Consider the following 13,830-nt stretch of genomic DNA (forward strand, 5'->3'; position numbering starts at 1 on the left):
AATTAAATCGATCGTTTTTTTCTTAGCTGTTTTGATTTGTATATTTTTGTTTGCTCAAACTACGAACGAAAAATAAAACACTCACACTTTTCTCAAACAGTGATAAAAAACAGACCAAAAGCGTAGCGGAGTAGAAAGTACAGATGTAGTGAAATAAAAGTAAAACGTATCCAGTTAAGTAAAAACTAAAGAAAAACTAAAATGTGACATAAGTTCAGTACTTTACTGCTTTTACTTTGTTACATTCACTGATCATATCTGAAGGAGCGGTGCAAGAAACACAAATGTTCAAATCAATTAATGTTTTCAACGTAAAGCTTTGGTAGTCACGTTAAGTGTTACTCACAGTGGAAAGCGTAATCAAAACTTTTACTCAAGAGCAATAATACTTCAAAGATATTGGTGAAAAAGTAACACTTATTTTAAAAAATGACTCAAATGTAACTACGTACTCCCTGGAAATGCAGCGCTGTAATAATTGTGCAAACTGAGACATGTCAAGGTTAGCGCTGGAGAACATGTATGCTAGTGTTTGCATTATTCAAATACATAAATATAGAAACATGAGATTCTGGTAAACTACTGGGTAATGGTCTGGAAAATCTGACGCAGCCCACAGTAAGAAGGTCCCTGGTTCTATTCCCAGGCTAGGATCTGTAGGGTTTTGTATGACCAGCTAAAATGTTTTGGGTTTGCTGTTTTATTTTGAGTCTTCCATTAGCGAGCTGGGGTCTGATCGTCACGGCAATGAGGGAACATGTCTCAGTATATGGACGAGAGAGGAGGCAGGGGTGTGGAAATCCTATATGCAACTGACACATGTCCCTGTTGGTGCTGGTACAGGCGTATGCTGCTGTTAGCGTCATTCAAACAGGCCACATAGAGAATGAAACATAGGAAACTGGGATACGGGTTGGAATGGTCAGGAATACTGTTCTGGAGGATTTGCCGGCTCACCTCGCGGCAACAAGGTCGCTGGTTTGATTCCCAGACGGGGCAGGGGGTTTGGAGTTGGAGAGTGACTTTTGTCTGTGTATAGAACAGAATAGAATAAAATAAAATAAAATAATTAAATACATAAAATAAAAATAAAATAAATAAAAATAAAATAAAAAATACAATAAAACTATAAAAAAAAATAAAAAAATAAAATAAAATAGAATAAAATAAAATAAATAAATACATAAATAAACATATAAAATAAAAATAAAATAAAATCACCCCCCCCCCAAAAAAAAAATAAAAAAATAATAATAATAAAATAATAATAATAATAATGATAATAATAATAATAATAATAATAATAATAATAATAATAATAATAATAATAATAATAATAATAATAATAATAATAATAATAATAATAATAATAATAAATACATACATACATACATACATACATACATACATACATACATTAAAAAAATAAAACATACACAGTTGTTGGCTAATCTTCTAGCTGTTGGTATTCTGGACCAAGATACAGGCTTAAAAACTGAACATGGGTATCCAGGCACTGCATTACACTGTAAACACCCTCTGCTCCTGAAGAATGGGTCAAATGCAAAAGGCAAATCTCAAAATGGACAATAATTTGGAATTTGTTTTTAATGTTCAAGACTTTAAAGACTATCCCAATCCTCTTTCATTGATTTCTTAGTTAGAATTTCTGTGGCAATGGAATTTTCGCCTAACATTTAAGAGTTGTTTTAGTCCTAATTTAGACCTTTTATAGTCCTGTTAAAACCTGGTTTGGCTTTGGTGGCACTTGAAAAGCCAAATCTTTCCGTTGGTGGTGCTCGGCATGAAAAGTTGCAGAAGTACTTTTGACATAACCATGGTGATCCTGAATGGCTCCTCTGTGTTTTTGAATGGAATGAATGAATCTTGAACCGGTTAAAATCGCTCCACTCCTCAGAGCTACTGGAGTCCTTGCACCCTCTGCTGGCCCTTTTAAACAAGTCTTGGAGGAATTCACTTTTAACTTGCATAAACATATAGTGAGACCAATTTTAAGACGTATAACAGTAATCTAAATATTGCAGTGACTTAACATATTTCAAAACACCTCTAGATGTCACCAAATTGCGTATTAATTGACAAATATTAATAGACGGCCAATTATAACCCATCAAAATGAAATCTGCACATGTCCAGGTCAGTTTGACAAATGCAGTCAATTTGCACACCCCCATAATTAAGCGTCACCTTGTTAATTTCACTGATCTCAATCTTAATGGATTTCGGAGCTGTGTTCCACTCCACTGGGCCTCATTCAAATGTCATTGTTTCGGCCGATAGTGTTTGGACAATACAGGCCACCTTGTTTATTGTATTTGCACGGGTCCATTGATAAAGCATTTGAACTCATTTATTTTTATAGAGGTAATACAATACGAGTTGGGGTGTACAAATAAGTAAATATATAAATTAACGCACATACCGCTTCATCGGGATTGCGTTGTCATACTTAATCGAATTGTCAATTAGTCTAAACCGATGGAGATTTGCGCTAAACGCTAAAGTGAGCGTTCATTCAAAAGTATTGTTATACTCTTATGTGTCAGCGAGTTGTAATCCATGAAGCTCCTCGGTGCATTTGAAGTTCATATACCTACTTGTTATGATCTTTAAAGGTGCACTATGTAACTTTCTGTTTCATATTTTTACGGATGTGTGAACAAATATTATACATGTCATGTCATTTAGACAACAAATGCATACACACCTTTTAATTTTTATATAACAAGAACTAAAACTTAAAATATAAATACATATTAATAGAATATAGTAGTAGTAGTAGTAGTAGTAGTAGTAGTAGTAGTAGTAGTAGTAGTAGTAGTAGTAGTAGTAATAATAATAATAATAATAATAATAATAATAATAATAATAATAATAATAATAATAATAATAATAATAATAATAATAATAATAATAATAATAATAATAATAATAATAATACATCTTGAGTGAATAGATGAATAAGAAGTATTATATTATATTATTATTATTATTATTATTATATTATTATAAGTATTATAAATCATACATAAAATATTAATGATAATAATTAAAAAAAGAAAAAAAGAAAAGGTTGGCTTAGACAGTTTCCAAAAAGTCAATAAATGGTTGCCACTTTCTATAAAATTTGTTTGCAATTCAATTCTTGGAATACATAACCTCACAATGTAACTTTCTGATCGACGGTCTTCCTGCTCGTCTCCATGGAGATGTCATAGCTTTGCCTGAAATGTTTCGCAGTGTAATGTTAAACTTATCTCACATTAATTTAGTTGCTGGTATTTTTATTGATAAAAAAAAGAACCTTGAAAAACATGGATTCTTAACTCGAGCAGGGACACCATCTCCACGGATCTGACCTGTAACTTGACGTCACCTGCTTTGTAGTTTAATGAGTGCATTCTAGCCAAAGCAGCTGGTAGACCATCCACCAGAAAAGTTACACAGTGCATCTTTAAATGCTGAAAAACGCCTCCGCCATGTTGTTTAGCGACAGTGAAACGCAAAGACAATTATAGCTGCATTATATCACTGCTGTCCAATGTGTTGAATGCTTTAATGAATCTTTTAATAGCACATAATTATGATAACATCGAATTAAACTGTCCACCTTAGTGTTTGAAATATGAATGATTCTATTGTCCTCAGATATTTGCCTATGAGGTCAAACTGAGGGCAAAGAAAAAAATGTGCTTCTATTATTTTTAATACATTGTCTCCCAGGAAGATTTAAGAGATACATGGACAGTCAAATCAATATATCAATATGCTCACTTGGTTAGCATGTCCCTTCAGGGCTACTATAGATGTTCACAATTCAATTCAACTTTATTAATCCCCAAGGTGAAATTTAAGGGTTATGCGTTTGTGGAATTGCAGCCGCTACTATGGATTTAACTAAAATACAAAAACATAAAGCATTTACACAGCAGCCATTTTGAGATATTGTGTTAAAGGCTCAAATTATGAGGAGTTTTATAGTCTGAGAATCAGGAAGTGCACTTTAGCATGCTAGTTGTGACGGCGAAACTAGGTAAACTTAAAATGGTCGGTATGCATAAGGTAAGTGAGTAATAACTTTAGACCACTGGTTAAAATGAACTAGTTGTGTTTTTCATGTTTTAAAGACAATAGGACACATTGTACAGCGCGTTAAAAATACGACAGACAGACAAAATGTTCATTGTTGATGTGCAGATATGATTGCGTGCTAAAACGATAACAGGATAATTGACATAGACAGCACTATAAATAATTAATTTCAACATCTGTGAATTTTCTTGTGAAGATAATACCGTAATTGAAAACTACTTTGAACATAATCATCGGGTAGTGATAAAAATGTTTCATGATTAAATTATGATTGTGAGTAAACGACAACAAAAACACAATATATTTCTCATTTCCAGCCAACATTTAAACCTTGTTCTGACCATTAAAGGGTGCCTCTTCTCCTGCAGTTCTCGGTTTGTCCTCTAGGGGCAGTAGTGCTACTCTTCTGAAAGGATAATGTACTTCAACTGTCTGAAATGCAACTTTTAAGAAACCTATGTTGTGGTTCTTTAAAAGTGAGCATTCATTTTACCTTCTTGTCTCCATGGAGGTGTTAATGCTTTGTTAATTTGTTTGTTAATGCTCTATTGTCATGGAGACACAGTTAACCCAAACAGGGCCAAGTTACAAGATCTATGGAGAGGCAACCCTGCTCAGATTAAGGTATTTTTAGCAATGAAAACAGCTGTAACTGAGTAAATGCAAGACTGTGGAACATTCCAGGCAAAGCAGCTCCATGGAAACAAGCTGGTGATGGACCGCAGTACCCGTATCAGATAAGTTACATTATGATATTAACACATATACTGCCAGGGTTGTGTCATCATAGTTAATAGAATTTGATATTGTCCTCCATCACTCCACTTTAAGTTTTTTATGCATATTTATTCATTCCTCCTTCCTAATTTGCCTGTGTTCTGGATAATGTTTGTGGTAATAGTACAGTAGGCCTATCTACAGACACAGTATATGGATGAAATCGCCAAAAAGTAACAGCACATAGAGAGAAATCTTGAATAGAAAATGGTTTTGATAGAAGTCTACACGCAAATAACGGCATAAAATCTTTTCAAAAATCATGTATTTATTCATTTTTGTATCAGTGAGCTTTGTGCAATAGAACCAGGAAGAAAGTTTTACTCAGAAGTCATGCAGAAGACCCATGCAGGAAGGTAAAAACGACTTTTCAAGGAGCCTGGCAGGTCGTTAACATGGGCTTGGATGAGAACAGAGGTGTTTCTTGTACTTCAGGTGAGCAACAACAACCTCATGCATATGCTACTTCTATTTCCTCATTACGATTTCTATGTTCAAGTCATCTAATTATTAAAAAAGTATTATAAAGTGTGCCATGGATGTGAACGGCATAGTCATAGATGCGTCTTATACTCTACAGCAATAAATGTCCGAAGCTAGATGCTATTTTCTGACCTGATGTGCTACTTTGCATAAGTAAGTGACTATATTTATCAATTTTAAAAGTTTTTACATACAGTTTACTTTTGTTTTGCAGTTTTTGTCCATGTAAAGACAGTTTAAGGTTTAGGGAAAAATAGGTTTGGCACAGTTTTTGTCTTTCTTGCAGTTATTGGAAAACCATTGCGCCTTTTTTCATTCTAAGCCTTCAATATCAACAACAGATGTACTTGCAATTGCGAGACTGAACGTTGCACGACACATAAGTCCTATTGCAATACGTTACACGCGGATAACACGCACTCAGACAATATGCAAGGGCTGTAGTGTTGATAAAAGCAGAGCGACATTGTAGTGCGCAGCCTTCTCTTCCGCACATGCAGCGCGCTCTCACTCTCTTCGTCTCGACTTGAACTTTGCAGGAGAGCTCTGAACAACCGCGTGTGGGTCTTCGGGGAACAGGAAACTCTCCCTCCTCCTCCTCCTCTTCCTCCTCCACCCGCACCACACCACAGCACATTCACTCGGCTCTCCCTCCCTGCACAGTCTCTCCCTCCTCCTCCCTCTCCTCCTCCTCCTCCTCCTCCTCCGGGCTCCACGCTATAGCGGCGGAGCGAAGGGGCCAGCCTGGCACAGTGCAGCTGAGCCTCGGCGACTGCTGCTCTCTTCCCTCCGCGGTGGAACTCCTCTCTCTCTCTCTCTCTCTTTCTCTCTCTACACCTTCCTTCCATTCGCCAGACCTGACCCCGCACGCCGCGCTCTCCGCTCCCATGCGCTCCTCAGCCACGGCCGTGCCCGCTGCTTCTGGATGCTGAAACCCCGACTAGCTCCGCGACCATCTCCACCGCTACTACCACCATGTCCAACCCGAGCCACGACCCCTTCTACTCGTCCCCGTTCGGACCGTTCTACCGGAGGCACTCGCCCTACATGGTCCAGCCGGAGTACCGGATCTATGAGATGAACAAGCGGCTGCAAGCGCGCACCGAGGTAGGCAACTCCACAGCGACACAACACCGTGGAGAACGAGGCTGTTTTACCCGGGGAAAAGGTGGTGGTTGGGATGGTTGGGGAAAAAATTTAGGCGCAAAAAACTGACCTGGAGACGTGGTGCCAAAAAAGTGCCAAACATTCTTGAAGTGAGAAGCGGTAACGTGGAGTCGACATGCGGCTAAAATACGTGCATGAGGTAAATTGTAGAAGGTAAATTGATTGATAATAAGTGCGCTATTTCACGTGGCAATGTTTTCAAATGAGATGAAGTTCGCAGACGCACAAGTTTGATCGGAACTTTGACATGACTGCTGTTCCATCTGTGCGTAACGCGTCCAAATCAGTGCCACAGATCAATTAGCGACTGGACAACAATTATAATCCATTATTATGAAAAAAATACTGTTATATGGTCAACAAATAAGTGTGTTATTATAAGTACTCAGCAGATATTTTACTTTATAATGAAATCAGAGCAGGTTGAAGTAATGCACTAGTTTTTAACCTCAGCTCTGCAATGACTTTTATTAATTATAATGAACACATCTTTATTTCAATATTCTCATTCCCAAGTGATTCATTTAGAAATAAAATGTTTTGTTTGTGAATTAAGATAAGTCATGTGGCGCACGTTTCAAATTCAGATTCTTAGATCCAGTCTTAATTGTAATTTTTGGCATGTCTGAACTTTTTTGACATATTAACCTAAAATGTGAAAACAATTGTAGGACATATGGATTTGTTAAATAGAATAGCATGTCATTTTCACATTTACACTTTTTCCCCCCTCATTTTTGCATGCGTCTCAACAAAAGAAGCAAAGAAATTGTTACAGGAGTTAAGTTGTTATTTGAAAGCACTTAGCCTGGCACATATCAGGCATGTTGTCAGTCAGAACTTCAACTAATTAAAATAGATCTCTTTCTTTCTTAAATCAACAGACGTCGGCATGTATAAATCATCACTAAACATTTACAGTTTACGTCTATTACTTTAAATAATAAAAAATACAAAAATAACCTTAATTTGTCCCAGAATGCATAACTTTCAGTGCTGCAATGCAAAGTATAAGAACAGAAGAATGAAAAATATGCAATAAAAATACTGCAATATTGAAATGTACTTTAAAAATTAACATACAAAAAGGAGTAAAAATAACAATAATAATATATTCAAAGATAACAATGTGGAAACAGGCTCAAACTACAAAAGTAGGGTACAAAAGTATGCACAATAAGTAGACTATGGTTTTACTGTACTGCATACTGAATGCAATAAATGTCAGGTATTTGATAAAAGTAACTAATATACAAAAATATTCATAGATGAACTACTCTGTGGCTAATCGTATGAAAGAGTAATATAGTAAGCTTATTGTTATTGTCGACTGTAAAAGTGGCACAGCAGTATTACAGTACTTTTTGTACTACAGTTAACCTGAAGTGCAGCATGCCTTCCCCATACTTTTGTGTCAGTGTCACAAACCTGCTACGCAAGATTTTCCCAGACTTTGCTATTTGAATTTAACCCTGTATACGCATGGAGTACAGTACTAAGATATTATAATAGGATATTTTACTTATTGTGTAAAAATTCTATACTGCAGAGAAATAGCTTGCAAGTAAAATACGCAAAGTTTCCATATGCATCAGGCATTTGCATTCGTTATCACATAGAGGGATGTTTTTGCATAATTTTACATACGCTATTTACATAAAAGCTTAAATTCAGCAAAACCTATTTCAGCGTATGTTATTGATGGCGTGTGAGGTACTTTATCAATATGTTTTGGTTGACTGGTTTGGTTGCCTTGTCGTAAAAACTAGCAATTATTTCGGATTGAGAAGACTTGATTTTCACATCAGGAGTAGACAAATTTGGGGGGAAAATGACGGAAATGTGGTTTAGGGTTGTCAAAAGGAAGTTTTAGTATTGTGATGATGCTATTTTGGGTTGAGAAGACCTGATTTACCTTTATATTAGGAGAAGATAAATTTGGGTTTGTATAAAATTATAATTGTGATTAGATTTGTGTAAAAAAATCAAAGTTGTGGCAAACTGTTTAGTCAGAGTTTGCTCAAATTTGTGCTGTTTTTGTTCTGGTGATACTTGAGATTATAATTTCTATTGACATTCATATTTCACGGCAACTTAATAAGATAACTTTTAACCAAATATATTGTTAAGACCACAAAACAACTCGTAATAACTCGTAATGTTTTGGCTGATGTGTTTTGCAATTGTTAGTCCTGTCTTATGTGTTGTTTTAAAAAATACAGATTCAATTCACAGCTCATTTTTGCATTTGTAACTTGCCCAGGAGCGTTCACATTTGAGATAAGACTTAAATATAAACTGCTAAACTAATGCAAGAATCACATGCATTTTTGTGAATGGTTCTACAGTACTGCCTGATGCACATCTATTATTTTTTTCTTATCATAGTGCCTTGACTTGCTAATTGTGACTGTTCTAATTGGGATTTTAATTGTAGCATTTCATTCATTTTGTGCGCAGAATTTGACTGACAGATAAACAGACTAATTGCTGGAAAATATTACAATTATAAGTGCGAAAATGCAGTGTTCTATCAGGAATAAAGAAGTACGGTAAGCAGTTAAACGTATCTGGGTTGGCTGGGCTTTATGTCATAATGTATTGGCTCATTTGAATTTGTATTTTGTTTGGTCTTCTCTAAAAAAAGAAAAACTCAATTTTTTTTCGTAAACATAAACATGCAGCTTCATTGCCATCAGTGCCATTTGACGCAAAAAAAATAGTCAAATTTCTTCCTCCGAAATCTGAACTCTGCTCCAAACCACATGCTTTTACTGACAGAGGACTGGCTCTAGACCTCTCCATTAAAAAGTCCCAAGCTGATCATTGACGATTAGAAATGACTGCATCTCTATCTCAATAAAAATCCAATTAAAGGCGTTGTACCTGATTCTTACTGTCTTTAAAAATGTGAAAAACTGAACTATTTCATTTCAAAACGGTTTGGGTCCAAAGCTATTCCTCACTTACCTTATGCATACGAGCGAGCATCCTAATTATTCACCGTGATGAGTTTATAAGCCCGTTTTGCAAAGCTGAGTTTCACGGTCATGGTAATACTAATCCCAACTAGCATGCTAACAGCGGTACTTCCTGATTATCGATTAATAAAACGCTTAAAATGCAGATATTACACAGCAAACCTCGAGAGCTGCTTATACAATATACAATCTGTACTGGCACAAGACACATTTTGCTCAAATACGTAGGAAAAAAAAAATCTCGTATAGGGCTTTTATTGTACAGATCTATGTCTATACAAGGGTCACGGACCAGCCCCCCCCTCCTGCGCTTTAAAGGGGCAGTTAAAGTCGCTCTAATTCTCGGGTCAAGGGTCAATGAAGATGAGATGTTTCTATATGCCGCCATTAAACACTAATCATGTAATATTTATCCAAATCAGCCGAACGTGACCCAGCCACTTTGAAAACACTGCCCACATCGCTGAATTTGCATGTGCCTTTAAATATTTATGCACTCCGCTTAGCATTGGCAGCCAGCTCAGACTTGTTCCTTATAGCGCACCGTTTAAGGACAAATTGAGGAATTAAAGGCCCTGTTTCCGATTTGTTATCCACGTAGGGTATTTGTCTCTCCCCAGTACAGATATATTGTAAAAGCAGCTCTTGAGGTCAAACTGTGTCCATTGTGTACTGTTTTTTTTACTGTCGTAGAATCAGGAAGTGTATATTAGCATGCTAGTTGTTGTTAGCGTTTATGCGGCGGCGATGCATCAGTAAATCTTATATATTTATTATGTAAGAAATGTTAGATCCAGCTTAGTGAGTCATTATTGTCAGTTGTGGTGAATCCTATTGGACAAATCGTTACGTAAAACTACCAAACCATTGAAACTTATGTTATGTAAAGTTATGATGAAGTTATTATTGTACTAACATAATGTAAGCTGAACATTGCTACAGTGATCCAAAATGCAAACAGTGGGTATTGTGTACTTTGTGCCGAATTACTCATCGGATTATTGTCTCTGTTCACCTCATAGTATATTTTTTGAGATGTTGAGAGAAGGATAACAGTATTCTAGAAAAGCTGCACTTGTTATTGTTGTGTGTGTGATGATTTTAAAGTGTTAAATGACTAGTTTTTGTTGTGCGAGCTGCTGGAAGAGAGCGAAGGATCATGGTCTATGCAGTTCTCTATGAGTTTTAGCATACAGCTACAACATAGTGTGATAGTCAACAGTATTTTTCAATATTTTTCAAGTATAGACCCATTTTAAACATCACTGTATATAGGACAGTGATGAATAATTCCTTTTGCCAAAATTGTGAATGCAAAACTATTCTTTTTCATTTATATTTTTATTCTTTTTTAATCATTTTGTTTGTTTGTTTGTTTCAGTGGCAGTACAAGCATTCATCCACCGACCATATTGTCTGTTCAAATCTGCCAATATGGCGGATTGTAATATGGGATTTCAGTGTAAAAAACAAAAACAAAACAAAAAGTAACATGTTTTAAAGCAAGGAGTTTTCTGAAATATTACATGTATATTTAAGCCATATTAAACTTGTAATGAAATCCTAACTTTTCTTATGAACATTTTGGGCAAATCTTAATTTATGTTTATGTTTCAAGTTTATCGCTGTTCATTGGGGAATCATTTTGAACCGGAGCTCCAGCTGAGCTAGTGCTGCCCTATAGGTGCTGCTGACTTCCCCAAGTTTGAGGAGAGCAGCCACAGAGTGACAGAGTTAGTGAGAGAGAGGGAGAGAGAGAGAGAGAGAAAGAGAGAGAGGAGCAAGTGAGAAGAGAGGAGCAAGTTAGTGGAAGTGAGTGAGAGAGAGAGGAACGAGAGAGTGAGCGATAGAAGAAGCGAGGGAGACCGAAGAGAGTGAGCGAGTTAGTGAGAGTGAGTGAGGGAGAGAGGAATGGGAGAGTGAGGAGGAGAGAAAGAGCGAGGGAAAGAGAGAGAAAGAGAGAGAGGAGGCGAGTTAGTGAGAATGAGAGAGAGAGAGGGAGGAAATGTTGCTGAGATGCAGCGGGCCGCTCTCATGAATTATTCATGTGCAGTGGTCTAAGCCCCAGTGGACTGGACTCCTCCAGCACCACTGCACCCCCCCACCCCACCACCACTACCACCCCTTACACACACACACAATAACACACACACACACACACACAATAACACACACACTCACATGCACACGCAATAACACACACACTCACATGCACACGCAATAACACGCACATGCACACACAATAACACACACACTCACATGCAATAACATGCACACTCACATGCACACGCAATAACACGCACATGCACACACAATAACACACACACTCACATGCAATAACACGCACACTTACATGCACACGCAATAACACGCACATGCACACACAATAACACACACACACTCACGCGCACACTCACAAGCACACGCAATAACACGCACACACTCACACAATAACACACACACTCACACACAATAACATGCACACTCACATGCACACACATAATCACACACACAATAACACACACTCACATGCACACACATAATCATGCACAATAAGACACACAGTCACACAATAACACGCACACAATCACACATACACACTTAAATGATCACACACAATAACATGCATAAGAGCACACACACAATAACACATACATGCACTCACACGCACGCACACAGTCATACATGCACACTTACGTAATCACACACAACAACACGCACACACATAATCACACACACAATAACACACACACAACAACACGCACACACAATAACACACACACAATCACACATGCACACTTACATAATCACACGATATCATGCGCACTCACATAAGGGCACTCACATGCAGTCACACAATAACACGCACACTCACGTGCACTCACACATACACACATAATCATAATCACATACACAGCAACCCGCACACTCTCACGCACACTCACACGCACACTCACGTGCACTCAGAGAGGTACACAGTGGGACAGGGGTGACGTACTGCAGAGAATGGGACCTGATCAGGATCTTGTTTTGTACTTATAACATTGAATTGTTTATTATGATGAATTTCAACTTTCTGTCATTCTGAAGCAACTCAATCAAATGCAAAATAATTATTTGACCAATTACAGGTTGCTCAATTATGGATAAATCTAACATATTACAATAGAGGACAAATATGCCGTTTGTGTCCATGCAGTAGCTGTTAAACCCTCCTGTCACTCATTCAGAGCTTGAAAGAGGAGGTGGGGTAGGTGGAGCAGCGGGTCCATCAAAGTGCCATATCTTTTACAGTACTGTGAACAGGCTAGTGATACTAAAGAAATTCCACTTGTACTCTGAAAACTGATGAGTTTGTAATCATATCTCTACTGTCAAATGGTAAATTTTAAAGCAACAGTATGAAACATTTTAGCCAAAAACATACTGAAATAAAAGCATGTTTTTCATTTTGGTTTATTTATTGCACTGAAAAATGTAGAAAAAACATGCATCCTTAGTAGGGCTGGATATCATTAAGAAGTTGCCGATACGATACATATCTCGATACATAGGCCACGATACGATACATACCTCGATACATAGGCCACGATACGATACATATCTCGATACAGTGTACTGTAGATTTGATACAATATGATACGATATATTTCAAATAGTTTCGATATGATTCAGTGAAAAATAAAGGCTTTCAGGATGCTTAATGATCAACCCCATTTTCACAAAAAATAAATATTAATTTTATATATATTTTTTTAATTTAGCTTCCATATATTGAAGATGAATGAACATAACGGTGCATATTGTTTTGTCTATTTTACCATCTATAAAAACACAGCAGACTGTTACATTGGCCGCACATTACATTGTATTACTCATCCAGAGCTTATATGAGCTCCACATTTACATGTAACAGGGACATGTGCAGTTTAACAGCTCTAAAGGATCACAACATATTTACTAAATCACAACTGTGATCTTAAAAGTTTTTGTTAAACCAAAGTTAATATGAAATAAACCTATTTTAATCAAAACAAAACAGTGAATCAAGTGTCAAATGTTCTGCATAAACGAGTTTCTTTGTTTCTTTCCTCTAAACAAGCCACACAAATGTAGCGCTGTGACAGAATAATTTGGTGAAATATGCAAAAAAATACTCTTGGCGATATATCGATACAGCAGCCAATGATATCGGCACTGTATCATTAAATGAAACAATATGAAATATGGATATTTCAATATTTTTGCACACCCTTTATCCTTACTCTGAGCAGATTTGCCACTCCACAAACCTGACTCATATTTGAAA

General features: G+C 36.7%; 1 protein-coding gene across 4 annotated transcripts in view; it reads left to right on the top strand.

Moving 5' to 3' along the window:
- The first annotated feature begins 6,109 nt into the window (after nt 1-6,109).
- ldb2a (LIM domain binding 2a) overlaps nt 6,110-13,830 on the top strand; it is a 127,979-nt gene continuing 120,258 nt past the window's right edge. For all 4 annotated transcript variants that reach the window (XM_033974491.2, XM_033974492.2, XM_055224795.1 and 1 more), the window contains exon 1: nt 6,110-6,480. In XM_033974491.2, the coding sequence (XP_033830382.1) occupies nt 6,349-6,480 (132 nt within the window). In that variant the 5' untranslated portion in view covers nt 6,110-6,348. The remainder of the gene's footprint in view (nt 6,481-13,830) is intronic.

The sequence above is a fragment of the Periophthalmus magnuspinnatus genome, chromosome 10, assembly GCF_009829125.3.
Source record: "Periophthalmus magnuspinnatus isolate fPerMag1 chromosome 10, fPerMag1.2.pri, whole genome shotgun sequence".
Lineage (NCBI taxonomy): Eukaryota > Metazoa > Chordata > Actinopteri > Gobiiformes > Gobiidae > Periophthalmus > Periophthalmus magnuspinnatus.